Source organism: Pan troglodytes, chromosome 2, assembly GCF_028858775.2.
Source record: "Pan troglodytes isolate AG18354 chromosome 2, NHGRI_mPanTro3-v2.0_pri, whole genome shotgun sequence".
Classification (NCBI taxonomy): Eukaryota; Metazoa; Chordata; class Mammalia; order Primates; family Hominidae; genus Pan; species Pan troglodytes.
Window position 1 is genome coordinate 61,423,910 of NC_086015.1, and position 23,082 is coordinate 61,446,991.

General features: G+C 37.8%; 1 protein-coding gene across 1 annotated transcript in view; it reads right to left on the reverse strand.

The window, feature by feature from the left end:
• The window catches only part of DNAH12 (dynein axonemal heavy chain 12), a 262,414-nt gene that overhangs the window by 110,269 nt on the left and 129,063 nt on the right, over positions 1 to 23,082 (reverse strand). Inside the window, exons 37-44 of the mRNA XM_054682010.2 lie at positions 21,224 to 21,343; positions 17,700 to 17,888; positions 15,539 to 15,690; positions 11,605 to 11,743; positions 9,927 to 10,093; positions 4,461 to 4,716; positions 1,854 to 2,153; positions 1,169 to 1,347 (exon numbers count right to left, since the gene is read on the reverse strand). Of these exons, the coding sequence (XP_054537985.1) occupies positions 1,169 to 1,347; positions 1,854 to 2,153; positions 4,461 to 4,716; positions 9,927 to 10,093; positions 11,605 to 11,743; positions 15,539 to 15,690; positions 17,700 to 17,888; positions 21,224 to 21,343 (1,502 nt within the window). The remainder of the gene's footprint in view (positions 1 to 1,168; positions 1,348 to 1,853; positions 2,154 to 4,460; positions 4,717 to 9,926; positions 10,094 to 11,604; positions 11,744 to 15,538; positions 15,691 to 17,699; positions 17,889 to 21,223; positions 21,344 to 23,082) is intronic.

A 23,082-nucleotide genomic window follows, 5' to 3' on the forward strand; every position in this document is an offset into this window, starting at 1 on the left:
TATGTTTCTTCAGTCTCTTAAGATTTCTATGTGAGAAAAGATCATTACCTATAAAATAACAAATTCAGAAAGGGCACTTAGCTTCACTGGTAATTAGGTTAATTAAAATTAAAATGATAATGAGATACCATTTCACTCTCCTTAGACTAGAAAAACTTACAGTATCTGCCAGTCCTAAGCATCAGCAAAGGTGAAGAACAATGGAAGCTCTCAAAAATAATAATCACTTTAAAAGATGTTTTGGCAAAATTTAGTAAAGTTGAAGATGCTTATATACTATGACATGATAATCCCACTTATAGGAAAATAGCCTAGAGAAATTCTCACACATGTACCCAAGGAGACACGGATGTGAATTTTCAAAGCCTTTTTTATAACAGCAAAAACTAGAAGTCACCTAAAATTTGTCTCAGAAGAATGACTGCATTGTGGTACAATTATATAATAGAACGCAATATAGTGGTAAATATTCATTTTTCTGTGACTCTCACAATATGGAATAAACCAACTAGCAGAAGATTATATCCAGTATTATACCATTTATATGCAGTTTTAAAATATGCAAAATAAGACTACATATATATTTACGAATACATACATGTATAGTAAAAGTTCTAAGAAACAAAAGTTTCGGCTGGGCGTGGTGGCTCACATCTGTAATCCCAGCACTTTGGGAGGCCAAGGCAGGCGGATCACTTGAGGTCAGGAGTTCGAGACCAGCCTGGCCAGTAGGGTGAAACCCCATCTCTACTAAAAATACAAAAAAAAAATTAGCCAAGCATGCCGGCGCATGCCTGTACTCCCAGCTACCTGGGAGGCTGAGGCAGGAGAATGGCTTGAACCCCGGAGGTGGAGGTTGCAGCGAGCTGAGATAGTGCCATTGCACTCCAACCTGGGCAACAGAGCAAGACTCAGTCTCAAAAAAAAGAAAAAGAAAAAAGAAACACAAGTTTCTTTTCACTACTACTCGTATGATACAGGATGCAGTGAGACAGGGTGACTATAACAGGGAATTTCAAATAAATTACTAATATTTTATGTTTTATGCTGGATAATGGGTACAAAGTCATTCACTGTATTTTTCTTTACACCTTTTGGTACATTTCAAACATTTCATAATAACATTTTACAGATAGCAATTTCAAGCATCAACACCATATATAGGTACCTAAAAATGACAAGATTCATTCTTGTTTTGTGTGTTTGATTATACTCATCTAAGCACTGGTCCACAACATCACTAAAATGATGAATATTTGGAATTTCAATATAAACTCTATCATCTCCTTCAAGGTCAGGATTCATATAATCACCAAACATGAGATTTCTTAAGTCTTCTTCAGTTACCTATAGAAAGGAAATCAACAAATTTTTTAAACTTAAAACATTTAAAAATAAATTTAAGAAAACAAAATTTTTGTTTCATCCATGGTATAAAGTAATTAAGTTTTTAAACATTAGGGTAGTAAGTAATGCACTTATAAAATTAATACCTGAAATTATATCCTTAGGATATAAAAAGAAAAGTAAGATTTATATGTTTTGTTGTTGTTAGGCTAGAGAAGTCATTCTGGGCGACTCCCATTGAGTAGTTACTAAGTGATGGTCATCATGTTAAGCACTTTATATCTATTATATCATTTATTCCCTATCACATAAGGTGTTATTCTTTAAATAACTTCTATGTTACATACTTTCCTATGAAGATAAATCTTCTCAAAACAAACACCTATTTACAAGGAATGCTAAAAGAATATGTTCATTAAGAAATGATTTTCAAAAATATAACTTAATTGTAACAATTCATATATGGTACTGCTTTAACTCAATATGTTCTTAATCGCCATACTCACTGGTGCATTTTGTTTCCTCAAATGTGAAAAGATACCGTCAAATGATTCTTTAAAATGGTCCTTTATAACAGTTTTAGTTAACTGGAACAGCCATCTTCGATCATCATCATTAATGAGGCGATCATAAAACACTCGGAGAACCTCATGCACAAACAGACGGATCATAGTGTGTTTGTTCGCCACGGCGTCTCTTTCAATGAGTAAACAGCCCCGGATGACGCGTGAAAAATCACGCAAGTTGAAAGTATAATGGGATTTTGTGGGAGTGGGTAAAAGATTTTCCACAGATTGTTTATATATCTGAATATGAAAAAAGCAACAAAGCAAAAATAAAATGCTTATAATCAGTAAAGTCATGTAACCAGTGGAATGTTATACAAAATATTTTATTTACTCTGTCAGATTATATGGGCTTGGGCTGGGTGCGGTGGCTCACATCTGTAATCGCAGCACTTTTGGAGGCTGAGGTGGGCAGATCACCTAAGGTCAGGAGTTCGAGACAAGCCTGGCCAACATGGCAAAACCCCGTCTCTACTAAAAATACAAAAATTAGCCAGGTGTCATGGCACGTGCCTGTAATCCCAGCTACGCAGGAGGCTGAGGCAGGAGAATGGCTTGAACCCGGGAGGTGGAGGTAGACATTGCAAAGAGCCAAGATCACGCCATTGCACTCCAGCCTGGGCAACGAAGTGAGATTCTGCCTCAAAAAAAAAAAAAAAAGAAAAAAAAGATTATACTGGCTTGGAAAATTGCATAGTACTAAGCTTAGCATGGCATATATGTTTATTTTGGCTTATAGCACTCAACCAGGCATTATTCACTTGAGGGAACTTAATATCCGATTCCATCCAAGCCCAGCCCATCCAAGTGGAAACCTGTCTCTACTTTTATTTCCCAGTTATTATGGTTATACCACTTAAAGGTGAATAATCTGAGGTTAAATAGTGAAAAACAAAATCTTTCAGAGAAAGGGAAATCAGATAACTCATGCTGAATCATTCCAAATGAAGAGGAAGATGAAATAATTTTCTTGTTACTATAATCAACTTCAAAATAAATCAATTTGTTCTCTCTCTTCCCTTCTATCTCTTATTCCCTCACCCCCCTTCTTCCTTATATCTAAACTGGCTATAAGGAAATGAAGTATATTTTTACTATGTACTGAATTCACCAAATGAAGTTTAACGTTCTCTTAAAGGAAGGTGAATTAAGCCTTTTATAATATAGTCAAAAAAGGAAAACAAAAAAACTTTTTTTTTATTTTTGAGATGGAGTCTCATTCTGTCACCCCGCTGGAGTGCAGTGGTGAGGTTTTGGCTCACTGCAACCTCCACCTCCCGGATTCAAGTGATTCTCCTGCCTCAGCCTCCCGAGTAGCTGGGACTACAGGTGCACACCACCACGCCCAGCTAATTTTTGTATTTTTAGTAGAGACAGGGTTTCACCATGTTGGCCAGGATGGTCTCAATCTCTTGACCTTGTGATCCACCCACCTTGGCCTCCCAAAGTGCTAGGATTACAGGCGTGAGTCACTGCGCCCAGCCAACGTTTTTTATTTGTATGTGTTCTGTGATTCATCTCCCTGCTCCAACCTCCACACATGGTAGGTCTATAATGCTTCAAAGACAGAAAAAAAAAAGCCGGGGGTAGGGAGGTGGCAGGGATGCTTTCTGTATCCCCTTCTACCTGACCAACACCTCTGTATTTTCCAGGACATGCCTGAAATAGAAAAATAGAAGCACTTTTCTGTATCAGAACAAATGTACTATCTCTTTGCTCGTAGTAGTTTCTTTACTTGAACAGCACACACTTTCCACTGAAACAAGGGGAGAATTTTAGAAGATAAGATTGATGTTCTTGGAAATGGATGGAAGGATTCTAGGGAGTTTTCTGCTTCCTATTGCAGTGATCACAAAATGAAACTTGCTTTATGAAGCTTCTAGAAAGTGTAGTTTGGTAAGATCAGGACTGACATGCCTTTAAATATATTGTTTCCCATTTACCATTAGAGATGAGGCTGGCTCTAGTCTTTGAACAGAGGCAAATAACACACCCGAAATAAGTTAAAAACTGTTCTTTGGCCATATGGGGAGTCTTGTTGTCTGTTTCTACCCTTGTATTTCTCTTTTATAATTATTTTTTCATTGCTACTTATAAATTATGTGGTCTGACTAAAAGTAATGTATTCATAAGCTGCTTAAATTTCTTTAAGACAAGCATGCAAAATGGGAGGGAAGATAGAAGAAACGACAAGTTCCAGAGTAGGAACCTAATAGAAAAATACCTGTGATGTGGCAGATACTAGTTTTAGATGTTTTCCTTATAACAACCTTGTGAAATAGGTGTTTTATTCCATTTTAGTCATTAAAAAAACAGCCTCTGGAATGTCAAATTACTTGCTCAAAATCATATAGCTAGGAAATAGCAGTCAAGGCTCAACCCAAGTTGGATTCCCTCATTTCAAATCCTGTGATCTTCCTATTCTCTGGTCTTCTAAACAGTTTCTCTGACACCAAAGACCAAAGCAGATAGCATCAAAAAAATAAAATAAGGGCCAATGAGGGAAATATGTAATACTAAAACATTTACATTGTATTATTGACTGACCTCCATAGTCCCATTGACTATCTGGTTCCCAATTACAAAGTACTCTGGAGGAAATTCATGAGTTCTAAGGTAGAATGCTACAATAGATGAGAAGATTCGGACCATAGTTTCATCGCTAAAAGAATTAATACTGCAGATGTTGAAATGTCGAATACAACGGGGAGTAACTGGATTTCTTCCACCACCTGGAGGGCCCATTGCAGCAATCAGCTCTATGTCCACCAGCGTGATTTTACTTGTGTCCTTAAGGTCGTACCTTAGAAAGCACACACAAAAAATTTAGATTATCTGTTATAAAGACAGTAAGATGGGATGAAATATAGATCTCCCAAGAAATTTAATCAGATTTTAGCTTCTCTAAAAGGAATAACTTCAGATAACACTTTGAGTAGGAGAGAAATTTTTTTTAAAGCAGAATTTGGTTTTTCCCCTCAGTGACTGATTCTGCCACCCAGATTTTGGGTATCTGGAATGACCCTTCCTCTTACTTTTCCCTCTCTTTCCTCCTACTCTTCTTTACAGTTTGACTCTCCATTTCTCCTTTCTTATTCCAAATCTAGAAGCATGGATGAGTGATCAATCCTATTTGTAGCTGTTTATAGATAAGGTGACCGTATATCTCATTTTACCTAGGACAATTCTGGCTTGTGCTTGTTGTACCGAAGTAATTATTAATAACACTCCCCTTTTACTCCAGAAATGTCACAGTTTGAACACTAAGTTATATACTAAAACTGGTTATAGCAATGTCCTGATTTTTTCTCATCTCAAACTGTACCTTCAGAGTGGATAAAGATGTCTAAATAGGATCTATACATTTTGTTATAGAAAGGGACCCATTAGGGAAAAATGAAATTTCAAAGAAGTTTTAATCAGAAAGAAATAGGAAATGACACAATTTAGCTGGAACCACTCAGAGTAAAAGGTTGCTATTGTCAATAAGCCATCAAGTCTCTAATACTGAAGTTATTGCACACACACAGACATATACATACAGAGGCTGGGGTAGGAGTCTATCTAGCCAGTCCCTAGACTAAAAGCATGCTAGAAAGTATGAAAATATGGTTTTTGGTAACAACCCTAATAATCAACAATAGAAGACCAGCTAAGTAAATTACGGTGACATCCACATAATATTAAAGCCAATAAAACGAATGAGTAGACAAATATGCACTGATATGGCTATTTGAGATAAATATATAAGTGTAAAATAATTTACAAAATATTACATGTAATATGAGCCTATTTTTACACATAAAAATAGACTTATATAGAAAAAAATCACTGAGGAATAGTGATTATCTCCTGATAATCACTAACTCAGGAGAGTGACTATCTTCTGAGATAATAGTAGTGATTATCTCAACAATGGTTATCTCCTGAAAGCAGAATTCCTAGGGCCTATAGTAATAACAAAAATGCATCTGTAAAATATGACTTAGCTTTGAAATTCATCTACCCTTGTCTTGAGATAAAAATCATGGCATACTGAGGAATAGAAAAGTACATTTAAGAGGAGGAAAGGAAGAATTATTAATCCTAATTAAAAGGTGCTATATCTTGCATGTGAGAAACTAACCATATCACCATAAATTGGTGTGGGGAGAATGGAAGGGTTATCCATGAGATTGCTGTCAAATACAAGCCATCTCAAAGATATGGTAGGTAGTTCCAAGCAGCCACAGAAAACATACAGTTAAAAACATGGTAGATAAATAGGGTGCTGATTATGGTTACTTAGGTTGGGCACTACCCACAAATTCTTGACTTGGGGGAATGGTACTTTGAAGGATGTAACCTGTAAATTATTTTCAATAATTGAAACTAATAGTTGAAAAGTGCAGGCATACCCCATTTTATTTCACTTCATTTCATTAAGCTTTGCAGATACTGTGTTTTTTTACAATCTGAAAAAGTTTCTAGAAACCTGTGTTGAGCAGGTCTATAGGCACCATTTTTCCAACAGCATTTGCTTACTTCTGGTCTCTGTGTCACATTTTGGTAATATTTGCAATATTTCAAACTTTTCCATTTTTTTTATATCTGGTATGGTGATTTGCGATCTTTGATGTTACTATTGTAATTGTTTTGGAGCACCATGAATTGACCTACATAAGAAGAAAACCTTAACTGATAAATATTGTGTGTGTTCTGACTGTTCCACTGACTGGCTGTTCCCCATCTCTCTCCCTCTTCTCAGACCTTCCTATTCCTTGAGATAAACAGTATGGAAGTTAGGCCAATTAATAATCCTCCAGGCCGGGCGTGGTGGCTCATACCTGTAATCCCAGTGCTTTAGGAGGCCAAGGTGGTGGATCACTTGAGGTCAGGAGATTAAGACCAGCCTGGCCAACATGGCAAAACCGTCTCTACTAAAAATACAAAAATTAGCCGGGTGTGGTGGTGTGTACCTGTAGTCCCAGCTACTTGGGAGGCTAGGGCATAAGAATCACTTGAACCTGGGAGGCGGAGGTTGTAGTGAGCCAAGATCACGCTACTACACTCCAGCCTGAGTGACAGAGCAAGACTTTGTCTCAAATAAAGGCAAAAAAAAAAAAGAGCCAAAAACGTCTCAGTAAACTAGGAATAAAGGTAACTTCCTCAACTTGGTAAGGAATATCTACAAAAACCCTACAGCTAACATCATACTTAATGGTGAGAATCTCCAAGCTTTCCCACTAACATCAGGAACAAGATAAAAATGTCCCCTCTCATGACTTCTTTTCAACATCATACTAAGGGCTAGCAATAAGATGAAAAAAACGGTATACCAACTGGGAAGAAAGAAATGAAACTGTCCTTGTTTGCAGATAACATGATGATCTATAAAGAAAATCTGAAAGAACTACAAAAAACTCCTGGAACTAATAAGTGATTATAGCAAGCTTGTAAAGAGTTACCATGTAAAAGTCAATCACCTTTTTACATACCAGTAATAAACAAGTAGAATTTGAAATTAAAAGTACAACACCTGGGCCAGGCACAGTGGCTCATGCCTGTAATCCCAGCATTTTGGGAGGCCGAGGAAGGTGGATCACTTGAGGTCAGGAGTTCAAGACCAGCCTAGCCAACATAGTGAAAACCTGTCTCTACTAAAAACACAAAAATTAGTTGGGCATGGTGGCACATGCCTGTAATCCCAGCTACTTGGGAGGCTGAGGCAGGAGAATCTCTTGAACCCAGAGGCAGAGGTTGTAGTGAGCCGAGATCATGCCACTGCACTCCAGCCTGGGTGACAGAGCGAGACACTGTCTCAAAAAAAAAAAAAAAAAAGAAACAAAGAAAAGTACAACACCATTTACATTAGCACCCACCCCCAATGAAATACTTAGGGATATATCTAACAAAATATATAGAAGATCTATATGAGGAAAACTGTAAAACCCTGAAGAACTAAATCGAAGTACTAAATAAAAAGAGGTATTCCATGTTCATGGATAGGAAAACAATATTATGAAGATGACAGTCCTTCCAAACTTGACATGTAGATTCAATGCAATCCCAATCTAAATCCCAGCAAGTTATTTTTTGGATATTGAGAAACTGATTCTGAAGTTGATATGGAGAGGCCAAAGGCCCAGATTAGTCAACACTATTGAAAGAGAAGAACAAAGTCAGAGGACTGACACTACCCAACTTTAAGGCTTACTATAAAACTACAGTAGTCAAGACAATCTGGTACTGGCAGAACAGACAAATAGGTCAATGGAACAGAATAGAGAGCCCAGAAATAGACCCAATAAATACAGTCACCTGATCTTTGACAAAGGAGCAAAGGCAATATTATGGAGCAAAGATAGTCTTTTCAAGGAATGTTGCTGGGCACAGTGGCTCATACCTATAATCTCAGCTACCTAGGAGGCTGAGGCAGATGGATTGCTTGAAGCTAGAATTTTGAGAACAGCCTTGACAACATAGCAAGATCCCTGTCTTTTAGCAAAAGACAAATATTGTTAAACAACTGGACATACACATGTAAAAAATTGACCTATACACAATTTTACACCCTTTACAACAATTAACTAAAAATGGATCACAGGCCTAAATATTAAATGCAATACTATAAAACTCCTAGGAGATAGCAAAGGAGTAAACCTAGTTGAACTTGGGTATGGCAATGACTTTTCCAGACACAACACCAACAGATTGGTTGAGAAACTGGACTTCATTAAAATTAACAACTTCTGCTCTGCCAAAGACAATGTCAAGAGAATGAGAAGACAGGCCTGACTTGGAGAAAATAATTGCAAATGACACATCTGATAAAGGACTATTATCCAAAATATACAAAGAACTCTTAAAACTAAATGATAAGAAAGCAAACAACCCAATTTAAAAATGGCCAAAGACCCTAACAGACACCTCACCAAGTAAGATACAGAGAGGGCAAATAAACATATTAAAAGATGCTTCTTACCATATGTCATCAGGGAAATGCAAATTAAAACAATGAAATACCACCACACACTCATTAGAATGGCCAAAATCTAGAACACTGACAATACCAAATGCCGGAGAAGACGTGGAGCAACACTAACTCTCATTCATTCCTGATGGGAATGCAAAATGGTACGGTTATTTTGGAAGGTAGTTTGGTGGTTTCTTACAAAACTAAACGTATTCTTACCATATTGTTCAGCAATTGTGTTCCTTGGTATTTACTCAAAGAAGTTGACAACTTATGTCCATGTAAAACCTATGCATAAATGTTTATAGCAACTTTATTCATAATTGTTGAAAACTTGGAAGCAACCAAGATGTCCTTCAGTAGGTTAATGGATTAGTTAATTGTGGTTAACCAGACAACTGAATGTTACTCAGTGCTAAAAAGAAATGAGCTATCAAGCCATGAGAAGATATGAATGAAACTCAAATGCAAATTACTAAATGAAAGAAGCTAATCTGAAAAGGCTATATATTGTATTATTCCAACTATATGACATTCTGAAAATGGCTAAACTATAGAGAGAGTAAGAGATTAATGGATCTCTTACAAAGGGGCTGAAGTTGGGGGAGGAATGAAAAGAGAACACAGAGGATCTTTACAGCAGTGAAAATACTCTGTATGATATTATAATGATGGACACATATCATATACATTTCTCCAAACCCATAGCATGTACAACACATAAAGCAAACCCTAAAGTAAACTATGGACTTTGGGTGATTGTGATATACCAACGTAGGCTTATCAATTGTAACAAATGTGCCAATTTGGTGTGGATGTTGAGATTGAGGAGGCTATGCATGTGTCGGAGGGGGCAAGGAGTATACAGGAAATCTCTGTACCTTCCTCCTAATTTAAAATAGTCTTTTTGAAAGATATTAGAGAGGCTTCATGTATAGGAAAATCTGAGCAACCATTCTTTTCCCTAAATATCTTGAAAAATGTATTATTTTACTTTAAAAACCTAAAATAAAAACTGAGGTATAACTTCAGCATAACTTTTCGAATTAAATAGTTACCAATGTCCACAGTCAAAAAATTGTCGTAATAATTCAATAGGTGGTTGAGCTCCATACTTCTCCAATGCAGGCATATTCATATCATCTATAAAAATTATACACTTCTTTCCCATAGGTGGTCCAAAGACTCCTTTGCGTCTTTTATCCAATCTAGCCATGATAATGTTCTAAAATATAAAGGAAGAATGGTATATTTACCTATAATTGAATTAGGGATTTATCATACTTCTATTAAATCAGTATCAACAAGTAAAACAACCCATTTTGCCAGAATCCATGGGATTTTTACAGTAACAATTACTATTTGCTTAATTTATCAATGATTAACTTAACATAAAATACCATATTTAACACCAGAAAAAAAAAGTTTAAGTTTCTGTAGGGAAATCATACCAAGCAGCATTATGTGTGTGTTTATTTTTATTTATTCATATTTAGGGTGATACTAAACTTCACAATCAACATCATTCAAACATTTGTTGAAATCCTATGCACTCACAATTGTTACACACGTATATTTATGTATTATCTTTGTATAGTATATGCATGTTTCTACATTTCTACAAATGTCACCGAAATTTCTACAATATTTTCCTCACTGGATAACCAACATATTTTTATTTTTTTCTTCACTGAATAATTTTTCTTTCCAACTTTTATTTTAGATTCAGGGAGTACACATGCAGGTTATATGGGTAATTGTGTGTTGTGAGGGTTTGGTGTACAGATTATTTCATCACTCAGGTAATAAGCATAGTACCCAATAGGCAGTTTTTCAATCCTCACCCTCCTCCCCCGCTCCACTCTCAAGGAGGCCCCGATTTCTGTTATTCCCTTCTTTGTGTCCATCTGTACTCAACAATGTATCTATTAATTTTAACTTACTTAATATTTAAATGCATTAATCTTTACATTTGGCAGCTTTTTATAGCTAAAATAAATGTGGATGTTTTCTTATAGTTCTAATACTTTGGGAACTCACTTGTCCATTGGAAAAATAAACCAAAATTATTTTCATTCAAATAAAGCTCCACAGTAAAGGAGTTCTAAATTTGTAAGATTTTGAAGTTCAGTGAAGAACATAGACTTAAAACAAAAGAAATGAGGCCAGGAAAGAATAGATAGGTATAAATTTGGGAATGGATGATAAAAACGGCAATTAGAAACAGTTTCATGAAATGTGTCAAGGTCAGTTTCACCTTGACACATTTGAGGGCAAAGGGTAGGATGCACTCAAGTGGTTCCTGTCACAGGCCCATGGTTTGAAAGGTCCAGGGAGCAGCAAATGCCCCTAACGACCATCCAGGAGGGTCTTGAGAGAACAATTCAAAGTTCTCTCATTTCTCCCTGGGTCTCCCCACCCCTGCCCCACCCTATGTGTGTGTTTGTGTGTGTATGAGTGTGTGTGTGTCTTTTATACTCCCTTTACCAGTTAAGAAATCGTTGCTTCTTCTCAGGCTTAAAAAAAAAACAGGTGACAAAGCTCAATAACCCACTATTAATGTAAAAATGTTCTCTGAAACTTGTATCATTAATTCCAAAAACTTGTAACTCCCCACATTTGAAAGTTTTAAATTCATAGATTTACACAGTTGCTTATTTAATGTACAATTTTAAACACTGAGCAAATAAGACAAAAAAATTAATGATAGACCCCCATTTCTGTCTTTAAACTAACCTGAACCTGATTGGCGCTGGTCCGTGCAGATAAGTTAATATAAAAAGGAAAGTACTGGTCCTTTTCCAAGTGATTCATTAGCTTATCCTTCACATACACAGATTTTCCTGTACCCGTTGGACCCACAAAAAGGAGTGGCCTTAATGAAAACAATGAATATATTATTCAAAATGGAAAAAAAGTCAGAATACATTTCTACTAAAGGAGGCAGTAGTTAAAAGCGTACATAAGAATCAAATCATCTTCATTAAAAACTCATTTTTACCTATAGTTATTTCATGAAAGACAGATAAAAGTAATGATTGGCATATATTTTTGCATAACATTGCAGAGACTTTATTTTGTGTCTTTTTATTTTTTATTCTTTTTTTTTTTTTTTTGAGACAGAGTCTCACTTAGTTCCCCAGGCTGGAGGGCAGTGGCGTGATCTTGGCTCACTGCAACCTCCACCTCCCAGGTTCAAGCAATCCCCCTGCCTCAGCCTCCCAAGTAGCTGGGACTACAGGCGTGCACCACCACACCCGGCTAATTTTTGTATTTTTAGTAGAGACAGGTTTCACCGTGTTGGCCAGGCTGGTCTTGAACTCCTGACCTCAAGTAATCCACCTGCCTCGGCCTCCCAAAGTGCTGGGATTACAGGCATGAGCCACCAAGCCTGATCTACTTTTATTTTTTGAGATAAGGTCTCACTCTGTCACCCAGTCTGGAATGAAGTGGCACAATCATAGCTCACTGCAGCCTTGAACTTCTGGGCTCAAATGATCCTCCTGCCTCAGCTTCCCAAGTAACTAGGACTACAGGTGGCATGCCACCACACCAAGCTAATTTTTTTACTTTTAACATTTTAAAGAGACAGGGCCTGGCTATGTTGCCCATGCTGGTCTCAAACTCTTGGTCTCAAGTGATCCTCTTGTCCCAGCCTCCCAAAGCACTGGGATTACAGACAGGAGCCACTGGGCCCGGCCTTGTAGATACTTTAATAGTAATAAACTATTATTTGAATAGATGTAATATCGCTATATATAAAACACTTATGAAACAAGTAATAATAGGCTTAACTTTTCAGAGCAGAAAGTCAAAGTCTGTCTCCTCAGAAAAGAGCTGTATTTGTACTTTTAGGGTACAGACATGGGGGCAGCATGTGAATAACAAGAGGATGACAATAAGATAGCTAGCTGTAGGCTGTTTCCCAGTGATCTCAATAGCCAAAGGTTTTGTGAGAGATGGAATGACAGTCAATTCTAAAGCTAACAGTTATGTATATGTATACTGTTAATAGCATTTTTAAATCAATTCAATTACTAACTGAAAATATTTGTCTAAAAGCAAACTCTAAGGAATTCCCCATTCAGTGAACGGGGAATTCAAGCAAGGTTTCCCATTCTTAAATGATCATAACTAATTTTAAGGGGAAAAGTAATCATATGAGTTTACGTTCACAAAACTCTGGAGAATCCCTGTTTGAGAAATGCTGCATTAAAAATAAAATACTATCATTTTGAATGATAACTTGTTACTACACAATACATAAAGACAAACACAGGCCGGGCACGGTGGCACACGCCTGTAATCCCAGCACTTTGGGAGGCCGAGGCAGGCGGATTACCTGAGGTCAGGAGTTCGAGACCAGCCTGACCAACATGTAGAAACCCCATCTCTATTAAAAATACAAAATTAACTGGGCATGGTGGCGAATGCCTGTAATCCCAGCTACTTGGGAGGCTAAGGCAGGAGAATCGCTTGAACCCGGGAGGCAGAGGTTGTGGTGAGCTGAGATTGTGCCATTGCACTCCAGCCTAGGCAAGAAGAGTGAAACACCTTCTAAAAAAAAATTTAAAAAAAGACAAACACAAAGGCCAGCACTGAAACTGAGTAATAGCCATATTCAGTTCTAAGGGGTCATCTAAGTGAGCCACACTATGCTAGTATTAATTTTGAAAATCGTTACTGAAATATGAACACAAAATTAAAGTTCTTTTAGAAACAGAGTGACCCCTGAGAATTCATCTACATGTTCCAGTCTGAGTAACACTAGCCCTATGAAAATTTATTTATTAAAATAGTATTAATAAATTTCTGTTCTTAACTTGGGGTCCATGAGCCAACTAAAAACATTCATAGAATTCAGAAAATCTGTGAACTTGAATGACAAAAATATTATACCTTTACTTTTTGCTATCCTCTAAAATGTAGCAATTGTATGAATAGTACCTGTGTCTTTGTCACCAGTAGAAATCATAGCTATTATCCTACACATTACAGTTGTTACAGTATCTCAAAAATATCACTCATGCCCATTCCTTCTTCAAAGGTATTATAGTCATCAGATCCACTGACAGATCTTGTTATTTAATGTGTTAATAAAGAAACATATATATATTACTACTATGGCCCAAATATGTTCAATATTTTCATAAATGTATTTCGATATAAAAAGAAAAAAACAGGCTGGGCACAGTGGCTCAAGCCTGTAATCCCAGCACTTTGGGAGGCCAAGGTGGGTGGATCATTTGAGGCCAGGAGTTCAAGACCAGCCTGGCCAATATGGTGAACCCCCGACTCTACTAAAAATACAAAAAATTAGCCTGGCGTGGTGGCAGGTGCCTGTAATCCCAGCTACTCAGGAGGCTGAGGTAGGAGAAGTGCTTGAACCCAGGAGGCAGAGGTTGCAGTGAGCAGAGATCACGCCACTGCATTCCAGCCTGGGAGACAGAGCGCAAGCGACTTGTCTGAAATAAATAAACAAATAAATAAATATATATATGGTTTACTTTATAATTCTATTTGTACTTATTTAAAAGTATTATTCTGACAAATGGTTCTTGGCACAAAAGAACTGTTATTGCCAGGCACGGTGTAATCCTAGCACTTTGAGAGGCTGAGGCGGGTGGATTGCTTGAGCTCAGGTGTTCAAGATGAGTCTGGGCAACCTGTCTCTACAAAAAAAAAAAAGCCAGGCATAGTGGTGCGTGCTTGTAGTCCCAGCTACTTGAGAGGCTGAGGTGGGAGGATCGCTAGAGCCTGGGAAGTCAAGACTGCAGTGAGCCGTGATTGCACCACTGTAGTCCAGCCTGGGTGACAGAGTGAGACCCTGTCTCAAAAAAAAAAAAAAAAAAAAAAAAAGAACTGCTATACTAGAAATGTCACAGAATTGGCAATTGTCTTCCTTGCTTAGCTTCTAAATGCAAAAATGCAACTACGGACACAAAATAGGGGTAAACTAATTTTCCCTCATAAGCTATTTTTCCTGTTTTTTTGTTTTTTTAAACGAGATAAAATTGGTCACAGAATGCATTCAGGAACAGGTTCTTTATCAAAAAAATGACATTTATGATTATATAAACTTGTCTAGTTTAAATAGTATGAATGGTAAATTATACCTAGTGTTTTAAAAGAAAAATACTATTAAATGTTATTAAGAAAGTTGGTATGGATATGCAAACAGTACACATCTAGGCTTTTGATCAGTTTCATGTGTCTTTACTTTTGATGGACTCTTCTGAGTTTTTAATATTCATCTTAAGTTATGGAATCCAGAACTGGCATAGGACATAGGTGAAAAATGCTAAATGTAATAGGAGAATGTGGATCATGGTTACTTTGATGTCTCAGGAGTATGCTGAATCTTTAATTAGACTGCATACCTTTTTAACAGTAACACAGCAGCAGACTTTCAGTGTGCTGTTACAAATCAAAAATGTAAGGCAACTTATGAGGCAGCAAAGTATGATGGCAAGGGCTTTGGAGTGGGCAATGGGAAATGTGTATTCCAGGTTTGCCAATAGCAACAGATGTCACTTTCAACATGCCAACAAATCCCCCAGGATTTCAGTTATCTGAAAAAGGATGATCTCAAATACTTCAAAAATTGCCATAATCCTATTAAAATGGTACTTTTACATTCAAAATGCTTTTTTATAGCAGAGTTCCTTACTTTGCATAGGTAATACTCAAATCCATTAGAAACGTATATCTAATTGTGTCCATCGTAGGGACTATGATATCTTGAATCTTGATTTGTTTATCTCCTAAATTAGTATTTTTAATTAATTCATTCCAATGGACCCAGCGACCTTTGTTTTTCAACTACAAGAAAATATAAGTTTTAAAATATTAAAACCATGTACTTGCTGTATCTGAAAGGCTCTTTTCAACATGTATACTATTATATTAGCTTTTAAAAACTTTAGTCTTCCCCCTTTTAATGAAATATTACATTCACATAAAAGAACACATATAGCATATTTTAAGTCATAAGCAGATTAATAAAATAAGCATTCATGAAAACACCAATTTAAAAAATATATATTTTTTCAATTTTCCTTTTTAATAACCTGAAAAATATAATGTAACTTTTGTTATCACATATTCAACATATCTAACATTTCAGATACTTTTGCCTTTATGTCTTCTTAACACTCCAATATTCCCCAAATGCCTTCAAGATGTCCCTTTGCATACATTGAGTATTTATTTGAAAGCCACTCTAATGTACTTCAAGTCACAATTTCCTGGGTTTTGGCTTTACTTTTTTATATTTTAAAATAAATGGGCAATAATCTAACTAAAAATAAAATATCACATAAAACCACTATATTTGTTTCTCTAACATTATTCTCTTTGGCATTTTGATCCAGGCTGAAACAACCAGGATATATATCAGCATAGCTGTATTAATTGTTATGATACTGAAATTCTTCTGAATCAGTGGCTAAATAACTGCTGTCCTGACACCCCTGAGTGCCTCCCAATCTTCACTCCACCCCCAACCATTATCTTCTTCTGCAGGTTGTTTTGACCCCTCCCTGGAGACCCCCAGCCCTTCCACTATTAAGTAAAAAAAGTTTTAATACCTGCCAAAGTAGCCCCCTAGGACCCTATTCCAGAGCTGTGGCTGGAATCTCACAATCTTTTCCTATTTTCCAGCAAATTGTACACGTATATGTTACATGTTTGAATTGTGGTAACTTTGTAAGTTTGGGTGAATGTTTCTTTAGTAATTCATATTTGTATTTTTTTAAGTTTTAGCTTTTATTTTTATCAACATTATATATGTACATATTTTACAGTCAAAAGATTTACAAGGTTAAGAAAAACAGCATTTCCCTACTGTCACTTTCCCTTTCCTAGAGACCTTTACCTTCTCTAAGCTGGATAGTTTGGTATTTATTTTCGATTCTTAAAGAATATGCTTGTGGGCCGGGCGCAGTGGCTCACGCCTGTAATACTAGCACTTTGGGAGGCTGAGGCGGGTGGATCACGAGGTCAGGAGACCGAGACCATCCTGGCTAACACGGTGAAACCCCGTCTCTACTAAAAATGCAAAAAATCAGCCAGGCGTGGTGGCGGGCACCTGTAGTCCCAGCTACTCGGGAGGCTGAGGCAGGACAATGACTTGAACCCGGGAGGCGGAGCTTGCAGTGAGCCGAGATTGCGCCACTGCACTCCAGCCTAGACAATAGAGCGAGACTCCGTCTCAAAAAAAAAAAAAAAAAAAAAAAAAGAAAGAAATAAATAAAAGAATATGCTTGTGTTACCACCTCTTTTTTCACTTTTAGAGATTACTTTATTGACTTCCCGCTATGGCTAACGAGGATGAAACTCTCTTTCTGGCCAGATTCTTAAAATTCTGTGTTAGCATGGTTTTGGGGAAAGGGTCCTGCACTGTCAGTCAGGAGAACTTGAGTCAAGTTCTGGCTCTGCTAGCCATTAATCTTTTTAGGTTTACTTCCTTATCATAAAACTTGAGATTTAAGTGAAATTATAACTAATGCTCTATCTAGATCTTATGGGGGATGAAATAAAATTTGTATGAATCAAATAATTATTCAAATACTTGCTGTTTAAAAAATGCTTTGGGGAATTATTTAATAAAATGGAAAAATAAATTTAATTTAAATGTGAAATTATAAAAATATTATTAAAGCAAATTTATTTATACAGCCAATAAGTTATGGGAGGTGAAACTAAAAGAAGGGAGCTTAAAAAGCTCACCGCAGGAGTCAAAATAACTCTAGGATGAAAACCCAGGAGCTTTGTCTGCTGGCCTAAGCCTTTGTGTTTTATCTTACCATAACAAGCTTTTTATGTCATACCTCATACATGTAGTCATAGACCAGGCCTTTTTCATCAAATGGGCATTCCCATTTACCCACAGAATCTGGCACTGGGTTTTCATCATCTTTTCCCAGTATGATTAATCGTATGAAAGTATCAAAAACACGACGGCCATCTGTATCACAACTTCCTCCAATCGACCAAATCAAAGAGAATATAAAGCAAGCCTGTTGGTGGAGAAAAAATTTAACTTATAGCAATTATTTTAAAAGGCATTTTAGGAGAAACATTAACCAAAATTCAATATATTAGGACATGCTCAACTTACTTGAACAAGGTCATAAGTGTAAATAAAGTAGAATGGAGCACTGCTAAGCCACATAGTCATTTCTCTGACAATTTTTATCAAAATGTTTGCATGTCTTTTTTTTTTTTTTTTTTTTTTGAGACAGCACCTCTCTCTGGTTGCCCAGGCTGGAGTACAGTGGTACCATCTCAACTCACTGCAACCTCAACCTCCCCAGTTCAGGTGATTCTTGTGTCTCAGCCTCCCAAGTAGCTGGGACTACCAGGGTACACCACAAAGCCTGACTAATTTTTTGTTTTCGCTTTTTAAGTAGAGACGGGGTTTTGCTATGTTACCCAGGCTGGTCTTGAACTCCTAGACTCAGCAATCTACCTGCCACAGCCTCCTAGAGTGCTAGGATTACAGGCATAAGCTACCATGCCTGGCCCAATATCTATCAAAAAAAATTTTTTTTTTCTTTTTTGAGACAGTCTCACTCTCTCACCCAGGCTGGAGTGCAGTGGTGCAATCTCAGCTCACTGCAACCTCTACTTCCCGGGTTCAAGCTATTCTCCCTCCTCAGCCTCCCGAGTAGCTGGGACTACAGGCACCCACCACCACGGGGTTTCACCATGTTAGCGAGGATGGTCTCAATCTCCTAACCCCATGATCTGCCCGCCTCAGCCTCCCAAAGTGCTGGGATTACAGGCGTGAGACACCGCACCCGGCCTCTAACAAAATTTTAAATACCCATACTGGCTGGGTACAGTGGTTCACACCTGTAATCCCAGAGCTTTGGAAGGCCAAGGAAGAAGGATTGCTTGAGGCCAGGAATTTGAGACCAGCCTGGGCAACATAGTAAGACCCCATCTCTACAAAATATTTTTTAAAACAAAAATAAATAAATAAAATGTCCTTACCAAATAACCTACGAATTTCTCTTGTGGGAGTTTATACTCAAATATATTTCCACCTGTGAAAATGACACATGTACAAGAATATTCACTGCAGCACTATTTGTAATAGCAAAAGATCAAAAGCAACCCAAATTGTTCTTCAGAAATGGTCTGCTTAATTGGATTCTGCTAATACACTGAAATACATGCAGCTGTTAAAAAACAAGGTCACTCTATAAGCACTAATAAGAAAATGACATATTACAATAGAGAAATGATGCAAATCAGTAGACAATGTATGCTAATATATTTTAAAATGTATACATGTAAAAGAGTGTGTGCATAAAATACTTCTAGAATTCTATATAGGGCACCGGCAATATTAGCTGCCTTCAGTGTGGCTGGGGGACTGCTACAGAAAAGTGGGGAAAACCCACTTTTGCCTTTTGAATTTTACTCTAGGTACATGCCTTATCAAGTCCAAAAGTAAATATATATTCAGAGAAAAATTTCACCTAGATATCAATCTGTATAACTCTCTTGAAGTGATTCTGAACCACTTGAAAGGTTTAGGTTTTAGGTTTACCAACAGAATAAAATGTTCAGGAAAAATGAAACTTGAAGGTTATATAGGTAAACTATTCCCATGATACTTTTATAAACAGTAACACTGATAGATATGGAAGAAAGCTAAAACTTAGTTTTGTAAAAGGCGGTTCCAAACCTAGGGAGAAAAAGGAATAAAGAAATTATACTTCAAACATGTCTGTTCAATATCTTCTAAAGCGGAAGGATATAAAGGTGAAAAAGGAGGACAAAAGGAAGGGGTTTGGTTAGCAGGAAACCCTGGAATGTGAGATGTCTGACGCAGCAGATACTTTGGGCAGCAAATGGAAGGAAAAACAATGGGAGGGAACTGCTATGCTGTGAGGGGAGAGGGAGGAGATCAATGCATTTAGGAATAAGGTAGTGCATGGGAAACCAGCATAGACCAGGAAAAAGACACTAAAAACCTCTTTCCTCAGGCTCTTGATAATCTGTTTACTTGTGCCATTCCCTCTGGCCTAGCTAACCAAGACTACTGACTTCTCCCTACCTGAGGCCTCCATGGATTCTGCCTCCAACACTGCACCTAGCTGGCTGGATGCCTATTCCTGGTTTTTTTTTTTTTTTTTTTTGAGACGGAGCAATTCTCCTGCCTCAGCCTCCTGAGTAACTGGGACTACAGGCGCCTGCCACCACGCCTGGCTAATTTTTGTATTTATAGTAGGGATGGGGTTTCACCATGTTGGCCAGGCTGGTCTCGAACTCCTGACCTCAAATGATCTGCCCACCTTGGCCTCCCAAAGTTTTGGGATTACAGGCATGAGCCACGGCACCCAGCCTACTCCTGGTCTTTCATAGCTAGCTTTTATGTTGCCTAAATGCTGGCTTAACATTAATTAATAAAATTAATTCACCTAATGTCCAAATTTGTTTAATATTAAATCACTTTATTGTTGATCAAATTATAATCTTTCATAATAGGATAGTTGACCGGGCGTGGTGGCTCACAACTGTAATCCCAGCACTTTGGGAGACCGAGGTGGGCGGATCACCTGAGGTCAGGAGTTCAAGACCAGCCTGGCCAACATGGTGAAACCCTGCCTTTACTAAAGATAAAAAAAATTAGCTCAGTGTGGTGGTGCGCACCTGTAATCCCAGCTACTCGGGAGGCTGGGGCAGGAGAATCACTTGAACCCAGGAGGCGAGGATGCAGTGAGCTGAGATCGCACCACTGCACTCCAGCCTGGGCAACAGGGCAAGATTCCATCTCAAAAAAAAAAAAAAAAAAAAAAAATTGGATAGTTGCCAGGCGCGGTGGCTCAAGCCAGTAATCCCAGCACTTTGGGAGGCCGATGCGGGTGGATCACGAGGTCAGGAGTTCAAGACCAGCCTGGCCAAGATGGTGAAACTCCATCTCTACTAAAAATACAAAAATTAGCCAGGTGCGGTGGCAGTCACCTGTAATCTCAGCTACTCGGGAGGCTGAGGGAGGAGAATCACTTAAACCTGGGGGAGGTGGGGGGTGGAGGTTGCATTAAGCTGATATCACGTCACTGCACTCCAGCCTGGGTGACAGAGTGAGACTCTGCCCTGTCTCAAAAAAAAAAAAAATAATAAAAAGATAGTTTTGGTTCCTTGTGACATTTTAATTTCTTTAAAGTGTTTTTTATTATCAGAATACCAGGTGTTAGGGCAACTTTAGTGTCTCCAGCTATTCTTTCAATGCTCACCAAAAAATAGCTTTGGATCTTGTCATGTCTTTCTCAATATAAACATCATGTACCAGAAGCATAATTTATTCATAATTAAAAACTACATGAAGTATAAAACCAACCATAATCCAAACACGAATGTGCTTGCTAGTAGGATCATTTTCTACCACATTGCAAAGTAGCACTTCAAAGAGGCGTGTGAGAGATACAACCACGTTGCTATTGCTTGTAGGAATCAGTTCCTGCAAGGTGAAAATAAGATAACTTTCTTAATTTTCATCTTATTTAGAAAATAAGAAAAACACTTTATTTTTAAAAACTGATAAAAGCATACATGGTTTTAATAAGGCCTTTTTTTTTGTTTTTGAGATGGGGTCTCACTCTGTCATCCAGGCTGGAGCCCAGTTGCACAATCATAGCTCACTGCAGCCTCCAACTCCTGGGCTTAAGGGATCCTCCTACCTCAGCCTCTCAAGTAGTTAGGACTATAGGTGAGCACCACCAGGCTATTTTTTTTTTTTTCCCAGATAGGCTCTCACTCTGTCGCCCAGGCTAGAGTGCAGTAGTGTGATCACAGCTCAGTGCAGCCTCAACCTTCTGGACTCAGGCAGTCCTCCTGCCTCAGCCTCCCAAAGTGCTGGGACGACAGGCATGAGCCACCACAACTAGCCTCATAAGGTCTTTATAATATTTAAACTTAAAAACTTTAAGTAGGCATGATAAAACATTTCTCAAATATTTTAGTTTCCCATATTATATTACACAATTATACATAACAATTGTACAATCGCACATAATACATTCTAAATTCTCTGACAAATGAAAACTAGCTACTGCAAGAGAATAAACAGTGTTCTAAGGATAGCAGAAATGAAGTCTCTAAGAGCCATTCATTCATTTATTTATTCAACAAACATTTATGAAAAACATACTATACCTATGTGGCAAGCTAGGAGATACGGAAATAAAAGAATCCCTAAAAATGGATGATATTAAAATAGACAAAATAATATGATGTAATAATGATATGACAGAGAAAGTCTCAGGGTAGGAGGCGGCTACTAGAGTGCTTGGGATAAACAATTGGAGGAGTGCACAAGGAGGAAAATGGGAGAGAGATACACCAAGGAGGGCTTCCTGGAGGAAGTAATAATAGCTGAGCTGAATTTGGAAGGAAAATGTAAGTTTGCCAGGTGAACAAGGGAAGGATATTCAAGGCAGGGGAATGTATACAAAGAAATGGAGATGTGAGCAGACACAGATTATTAAGGGGATTCTGTAGGATATGAAAATAGGGTATGAAGGAGGAATGCCCAAAAATTAGGCTTGAGAAATAGACAAGAATCAGATCCTAAAAGGTTTTTATATGCTGTATTAAGGATTTAATTACAAGAGGAAGAGAGTTCCAAGGGAGGGTTTTAAATAAAGGAATAAACAGAAAGGATTTGTGTTTTGGAAACTTCATTCTGTAGCAGGATACAGACTGGACCAGAGCAGCTGCATGGTATTGATTCAGGTAGGAAGTGATGATGGTCAGAATTGAGATACTATAATGGGAAGGGTGGGGCGAGGAGGTGGCTGCAGAAACAGGGATGGAAAGAAAACAGGTATAAATTTTATCAAGAAGGGAAAATCAATAGATCCTGGGGCCTGGACCAGGTGGCTCATGCCTGTAATCCCAGCACTTTGGGAGGCCGAGGTGGGCAGATTGCTTGAGGCCAAGAGTTCGAGACCAGCCTGGCCAACATAGCAAAACCTCATCTCTACAAAAAAAAAAATATACAAAAATTAGCCAGGTGTTGTGGTGCGCGCCTGTAATTGTGCCTGTAATCCCAGCTACCTGGGAGGCTGAGGCACGAGAATCACTTGAACCTGAAAGGTGGAGTGCCACTGCACTCCAGCCTGGGAGATAAAGAGAGACTGTCTCAGAAAAAAAAAAAAAAAAATCTGGGGACTGACTGGATGAGAAAGAACTATGAGA